This window comes from Vombatus ursinus, unplaced genomic scaffold, assembly GCF_900497805.2.
Source record: "Vombatus ursinus unplaced genomic scaffold, bare-nosed wombat genome assembly UNPS02014772.1, whole genome shotgun sequence".
Lineage (NCBI taxonomy): Eukaryota > Metazoa > Chordata > Mammalia > Diprotodontia > Vombatidae > Vombatus > Vombatus ursinus.
In genome coordinates, this window is record NW_020954550.1 from 31,071,895 (window position 1) to 31,079,619 (window position 7,725).

Below are 7,725 nucleotides of genomic sequence, written 5' to 3' on the forward strand. Positions count from 1 at the left end.
CGAGACCCCCTTAAAAGGAGTAAAGGTTTTTGGTGTGTGCTCCTGTGAAAAAGACGACTGCAGTCACGATACATGAGAATTGGTTGCCGCGGATTTGCCTGATCTGCGGAATAGAGACCTGAGGTAAGGAGACACTCAAAATGGGGCAGGATGCTAGTAGTCATGAAAAATTTGTAGAAGGGCTTAAGGCCTCATTAAAGACACGGGGAGTAAAGGTTAAGAAAAAGGATCTTATACAATTTTTTGTTTTTTTAAAGGACGTTTGTCCTTGGTTCCCACAGGAAGGAACTATAGATGAGAAAAGATGGAAACGGGTGGGAGATTGTCTGAATGATTATTTTAGAACTTTCGGGCCTGAGAAGGTCCCTGTTACTCCGTTCAATTACTGGAATTGTATTTATGATATTTTGAAAATAAGTCTTTTTGAGACTGAGGTTTGTAAGATTTTCAGTGAGAAAGACGGAGGCCCCCCAGAGCCTCCTTGTCCATTACCAGCCCCACCCGCAACAGAGGATGAGTCTAGGAAGGATTGTGATTCTGTGTCCATCGACATGCCCTTAGATGATTTTTCCTCCCAAAGTAGGAGAGTTGAGAGCATTTATCCTGTTTTACAAGAGGCTTTGGTCAAGAGGTCAAATGATACCTTAGATCCTACTGACGCAGCTGACCTTGAGCAGGAGGCTGCTTCTTATAATGACCCCTGTAATTTCAGTGCCACTCCTGCATGTCTTCCTACTATACAGCACTCTGCTTCCGCGCCCACTGCTCCTGCTTCTCCACTCCCAACCCCTCATCTTCCTGCTTCTCTGCCCCCTTCTGCTCCCCCTTCTTATCATACTCTTCCCCCTTTTCCGCCTGTTGACACTCCCTTGACCTCGCTCCCCTCTCAGATTCAGTCCCTCCGACAGATGTTGATGTTTAAGAAAGAGAAAGCACAGCTGCTTAAGGAACTACGGCTCCTTGATTTGGAACTCGCTGATTGCATCCCTGGCCCAGCTGTTGCTCTCACTGCCCCTACAGTAACCTCCAAACCCAAATCCGAATCCCCTGTTTTGGCCCCCCTCCCTTCCCCTAAGGATGCAGGGTCTTTACTCCCTAAGAAAAGGAGTCTTTTCTCTTCCTCCCCTGCTTTTCTTTTTCCCATTATTGAGGACAAAACTGCGTCAAGTGACACTGACGAGGAGGGAGAGGAGGCTGCCCCCCGGCAATATAGACGCCTCGGGTATAAGACGCTAAAAACACTAAAAGAGGCAGTCGCTCAGTATGGCCCTGTTGCCCCATTCACCCTCTCCATCCTTGATGCCCTCGATCATTTATGGCTCACTTCTCATGATTGGCTTCACCTTGCCCGCGCCACCCTGAGTGGAGGAAATTTTGTGCTTTGGAAATCTGAATTTAAAGAATTATGTAAGGAAGCGGCCCGCCATAATCGTGAGGCCGGAGGGGAAAGTGCGGAATGGACTTACGAAATGCTTGTTGGCCTTCCTCCTTTTAATACTAATGAGGCCCAATCTAAGTTTGCTTCCGGAATTTTTGCTCAAATTCAGGCTGCTGCACGAAAGGCGTGGCGGCTGTTACCTCCTAAAGGACCCGCCACGACCTCTATCGCCTCCATCCGCCAGAAGCCTGAGGAGCCTTACGCTGATTTTGTTAGTCGTCTAACTGAAGCTGCGGAAAGACTGTTGGGGCCATCTGAGGGCGACAGTGATTTTGTCAAGCAGCTTGCTTTTGAAAATGCCAATTCTGCCTGTCAGGCCGCCATTCGCCCGCAAAAACGTCAGGGGTCTCTTTCTGATTATATCCGTCTCTGTCGGGATATTGGCTCCAGTCGCCAAATTGGCGCCGCTATAGGTGCCGCGTTACGGGATGCCTTTGCCGGGGCTGTTGCTGCTGCCCCCCCCCCCAACGCCTCTCCTAAATGTTTTAATTGCGGCACTCCTGGTCATTTTGCTAGAAATTGCCCAAACGCCAAGCAAGGCCGTGTTGGTCACCCTGGCCTCTGTCCCCGATGTAAGAAGGGTCGTCACTGGGCCTCTCAGTGCCGCTCTAAAACTTCCGCTGAGGGCCTCCCCTTGCCGCTGCAGGGAAACTTCCTCCGGGGCCAGCCCCAGGCCCCTCTCATCCCCTCACAGGCCGGCCCTGGGGCCGCTCGGCTGGCCGTGTCTCAATCTCTGATCTCTCCCGAGCAACCCCTGGCAGCGCCGGACTGGACCTCCGTTCCTCCTCCACCACAGTATTAAGTGCAGACCAGGGACCTCAGGTCCTTGGTACTGGGGTATTCGGTCCCTGCCCTCCGGGGCTCTTTGCCCTTCTCCTTGGGAGAGCCTCCTCTACGATCTCTGACCTTTTTGTACATCCAGGAGTAATTGATAATGACTATACTGGTGAGATCAAGGTGATAGTTTCTACCGCCTCTGTTGTTCCAAAAACCATTCTGGCGGGTACGCGCCTGGTGCAGCTTCTTTTGCTTCCTCTTGATAATTCCGTGGGTTCTTCCCAGAGGCCTTCCCCTCGTGGCCCGCGCGGCTTCGGCTCCTCCGATGCCTTTTGGGTTCAGCCTGTTCTCCCCCAAAAGCCCCTGCTTCTCCTAAAGATTGAGGGCAAACAGTTTGAAGGGATTGTGGATACTGGTGCTGATGCCACCGTTCTTAGGAAGGAGTCCTGGCCTGCTTCCTGGCCTTTAGTTTCTGCCCTTACTAACCTTAAAGGCATAGGCCAGGCAGTAGATCCTGAGCAGAGTGCCAAATTTTTGACCTGGTCGGATGCTGAGAATAACACTGGTCTTGTGAAACCTTATGTTATTCCTGGCCTTCCCTTTAACCTCTGGGGCCGGGATATTCTCTCACAGATGGGAATGGTTATGTGCAGTCCGAGTGATCTTGTTACCTCCCAGTTGCTGAGGCAGGGTTTCCTACCTGGCCAAGGTCTTGGAAAAAACTCACAGGGCATTCGTTCTCCCATTGAGGCCTCTCCTCGCCCTGAAAGATTAGGTCTGGGAAATTTGTTCTGATGGCCGCTGATATTCCTGCACCCCACGCAGACCGTATCCTATGGAAGGATGACATGCCCGTGTGGGTTGATCAGTGGCCACTTCCAAGGGAGAAGCTTGAGGCTGCCGAGGAGCTAGCGCGGGAGCAATTCCTCGCTGGCCGGATTGAATATAGCGATTCCCCTTGGAATACCCCTATTTTCGTTATCAAAAAGAAATCGGGAAAATGGAGGCTCTTGCAGGACCTTCGCGCTGTTAACCGAACCATGATCATCAAAGGCTCCCTTCAACCTGGTCTGCCCTCCCCTGTGGCAATCCCCAGCTCATTTTTTAAAATCATTATTGACCTTAAGGATGCCTTTTTCTCTATTCCTTTGCACCCTGCTGACCGTGCTCGTTTAGCTTTTAGATTGCCTTCTATGAATTTTCAGAGCCCAATGAAACGCTTTCAGTGGAAAGTGCTCCCCCAAGGAATGGCTAATAGCCCTACACTCTGCCAAAAGTTTGTGGCTGCGGCTATTCAGCCCGCTCGTGATCGTTGGCCCTCCCTTTATATCCTCCACTATATGGACGATATATTAATCGCTAGCCCTGAGTCACAATCCCTCTCCCATTGCTTTGCTTTTCTCTCGCAAAACCTTGCTGAATGGGGTCTGCAGGTCTCCCCCGAGAAAATCCAAGTCACGGACCCTTATACATACCTCGGTTTTGAGCTCCGTGGTTCCCTAGTTAGGCCTTCTAACCTGAAATTGAGAACTAGTCATTTAAGAACTCTTAATGATTTCCAAAAGTTGTTAGGGGATGTTAATTGGATCCGCCCCTATCTCCGTCTTACTACAGGTGATTTGAAACCTCTGTTTGATATTTTAAGGGGGGACCCAGACCCCCGATCACCTAGACAGTTAACTTCTGAAGGCAAAAAGGCTTTAGACTTAATCACACAAGCCATTCAAGGCCAATTTGTGTCAGCTCTGGATTATTCCCTTCCATTCCTTTTTATTGTCTGTGCCACTTCACACACACCCACGGGAGTCTTTTGGCAGGTGGCCTCTCCCCTTCTCTGGGTTCATCTTCCCTCCTCCTCGTCCAAGGTTGTTGTTCCTTATTATATTCTAGTAGCAGAACTCATTATTCAAGCCCGAGATACCAGTGTTAAGATCTTTGGTCAGGAGCCTCACTCTATCATTCTACCTTATGCAAAGGCGGAGGTTGATTGGCTTTTTCGTACCTCTGACCTTTGGCCTATAGCGCTTTCCTCATTTCCCGGAAATATAGATAATCATTATCCTGCTCATAAAATGTTACATTTTATTCGCACACACCCCTTTGTCTTCCCTAAATTAACTTCTACGGAGCCTTTAGTAGGGGCCCTTACAGTTTTTACTGATGACTCCTCATCTGGGACCGCTGCATATTCATGCAATGGCGTGGCTACCCCTCTGTCCACACCCTATCGCTCTGCCCAGTTAGTGGAATTGTTTGCTGTTTCTGTAGTCCTCCGAACTTTTCCTTCCACTCCTTTGAACATTTATACAGATAGTGCATATGTGGCCCACTCTGTCCCCTTATTAGAAACAGCCTCCCATCTAAAACCTAACTCCTCTGCAATTCAGCTGTTTCTCTCAGTACAGTCTGCCATCCGTGCTAGGGCTGCCCCTTTTTTTCTTGGCCATCTGCGGGCACATTCAGGTCTCCCTGGTCCCTTGTCAGAGGGTAATGACCTCGCTGACCACGCCACCCGTATGCCTATTTCGTCTTTTTATCTGTCCCCTGTGGATAGGGCCACTCATGCCCACTCCCTTCATCATCTTAATTCTACCACCCTTAGACTTTTGTTCAAAATCACTCGTGAACAAGCTCGACAGATTGTTAAGCAATGTTCCTCATGTGTGACCCTTCTCCTCACCCCCCATTTAGGAGTGAACCCCCGTGGCTTAATTCCTAACGCCCTGTGGCAAATGGATGTGACTCATGTTTCTGATTTTGGTCATTTAAAATATATGCATGTCTCCATCGATACTCACAGCGGCTTTCTCTCTGCCACATTGCAGAGCGGTGAGGCCTGCCGCCACGTGATAGCTCATGTCCTCTCTTGCCTCACTGTTATGGGCAAGCCCGAGTCTATTAAAACTGATAATGGGCCTGGCTACGCTGGCACAGCTTTTCGCTCCTTCTGTGCCACCCTTGGTATCTCTCATGTCACAGGCATTCCTTATAATCCTCAAGGGCAAGGTATTGTGGAACGGGCCCATCAAACCTTAAAAAACACTATTACCAAACTTCGAAGAGGGGCATTCTACCCGGTCAAAGGATCCCCCCGGAACCTGGTCAGCCATGCTCTTTTCATATTAAATTTTCTTCAATTGGATGATACTGGCAAATCAGCGGCTGATAGGTTTTGGCACCCCGAATCCCAGCACAATTATGCCAAAGTACTGTGGAAAGATCCCCTTACTAACCAGTGGCAGGGTCCCGACCCTGTTCTTATTTGGGGTCGGGGTTCGGTCTGTATATATATTAAAGAAAAACAATCTGCTCGCTGGCTTCCTGAGAGGCTTGTAAAGCAAGTTGATTCCTGTAAAATGGCTTCTCCGCCTCCAGTTAACCTTCCTTCCAGGGAGGACAAACCTCTCTGAGAAATATTTCTTTTCTTTATCTACAGGAAATGCTTGGAAAACGATCACCCCTACGCTGGTACCTCCTGGCTGTCCTGAGGGTCTGCCTTGCTGGTTTTGACGCCCCGGCCGGCAACGATCTCCTCGCCTCCCTTTTTGGGCCACCCTGTGACTGCCGTGGAGGGTATACACGGGTAACACCGCAGCGGTTCTCTTACTCCAACGACTGCAATGAATACACCGCCTATCTCACCTATCGACCATCCACCGGTGGGGGATTTAAGCAATGGTGGGAGTGTGTCGCCAAACCCCGAGTCATTCCCTCTCTGCCTGGGTCCCCTGGTCCCTGCCCCTCCCCCTGTCGCTACTATCAAGCTATTCATTCCCTTTGCTATAACAGCGTCCAGCAGTGTTCTTCTAATAATAAGGTTTATTTGACGGCAGTTCTACAGCAAGCCTATGCAGGAACCTTTGGTGGGGAAACCTCCGCCACTCTCCAGGGACATACGAACAAATATGCCCAGGCGTCTTGTTCGTCTGCCGATGTTGGCCACGATGTCTGTTGGCCCGAACGTGCACCCCTACATGTATCAGACGGAGGGGGCCCTTCTGACAGAGCCAGAGAACATGAGGTCCAGCAGCACATTGAGGAACTCATTCGGGCCCAATTCCCCTCCCTCCATTATCATCCTCTTGCGCGTCCCCGGCCTCACAGATTGAGTCTCGATAGTCAGACGTCTGTCATTTTGGAATCCACTCACCTTATGCTAAATAAGACCAATCCTGTGTTGGCTGCGGACTGCTGGCTTTGCTTGCCCCTCGGTACTCCCATTCCTATGGCGTTACCCCCCCTTGGTAACCTTGCTCCTGCTGAAAATCCTTCCCTTCCGGTAAATTGTTCCCTAGGCCCCCCTTTTAGGATTCAACCGATCCCTTTGAATCAGTCACTCTTTGTAGCCCCCTGCTTTGAGGGTACCACTCCCAATGCCTCTGTCTCCATTGATGTGGGTTTTCTCCCTCATGTGAATTGTTCCTCTGTCCTTTGTACTAGCAGTTTCCTGTGTCCCCCTCTAGGCCATGTTTTTCTCTGCGGAGGGAATATGGCGTTCCCAGCGTTGCCCGTAAATTGGACTGGTTATTGCTCCATTGCCTCCGTTCTACCTGAGATGGATATTGTTCCAGGGAACGAGCCTGTTCCAGTTCCCAGCCTCGACTTTATGGCTGGAAGACATAAAAGGGCCGTATTTGCTATTCCCTTGCTTGTTGGCTTGGGCATTACGGGAGCCCTTGCGACAGGGTCTGGGGGCTTGGGAGTCGCCATACACTCCTATAATAAACTCTCTGCACAGCTCATTGATGATATCCAAACCTTATCAGGAACTATTAGTGATCTCCAGGACCAGATCGACTCTCTAGCCGAGGTGGTCTTGCAGAACAGAAGGGGATTGGATCTCTTGACAGCCGAACAAGGGGGTATATACTTGGCCTTACAGGAGAAATGTTGCTTCTATGCTAATAAGTTCGGTGTAGTCCGGGACAAGATAAAGAAATTACAGGATGATCTGGTCAAGCGTCGGAGAGAACTGTTTGAAAATCCTTTTTTAAGTAATCTTCATGTCTTTCTTCCTTATATTTTACCTCTTGTAGAGCCTATATTTGTGTTTTTATTAGCTCTAACCTTCGGTCCTTGGGTGTTCCGGAAGATCACCTCCTATGTCAAACAACAGCTGGACAAGGCCTTGTCCAAACCTATTCAGGTCCATTATTGTCGGCTGGATACTGGCAACCCTGATCTTTATACCGACATTGGCCGGTCCCAAGGATTAGTCTGAGCGCTGGTTTGGTTAGCCAATGACGGGTAAGATCCCCCTGAGGGGAGTCTGACCTAAGCCAGGGGCGTTGCCTTGCATATTGCCCCCATGACGGGCAACAGTCTCCCACTCCTCGGGACAACCTAAGACAGGCACAAACCCCTCTGCTAAACCTTCCCTTTTAAGGAAAGAAAAGGGAGACATGTAAGGGACCACAGGCCCAGTATGACTTCTGGAATTACTAGGTTGCAGTTGTCAAGGCCTCCTTGTGATAAGAACAAATTACTACCTCTTCCTGGAATACCCCTAT

At 49.8% G+C, this 7,725-nt stretch overlaps 1 protein-coding gene across 1 annotated transcript; it reads left to right on the forward strand.

The window, feature by feature from the left end:
* Nucleotides 1-85: 85 nt before the first annotated feature.
* On the forward strand, nt 86-7,436 carry LOC114044142 (syncytin-1-like). The gene is made up of 3 exons (XM_027863449.1): nt 86-123; nt 5,652-7,128; nt 7,276-7,436. The coding sequence occupies exons 2-3, from the start codon at nt 5,655-5,657 to the stop codon at nt 7,434-7,436; spliced, it is 1,635 nt and encodes a 544-aa protein (XP_027719250.1). The 5' UTR covers nt 86-123; nt 5,652-5,654.
* The last annotated feature ends 289 nt before the right edge of the window (nt 7,437-7,725 follow it).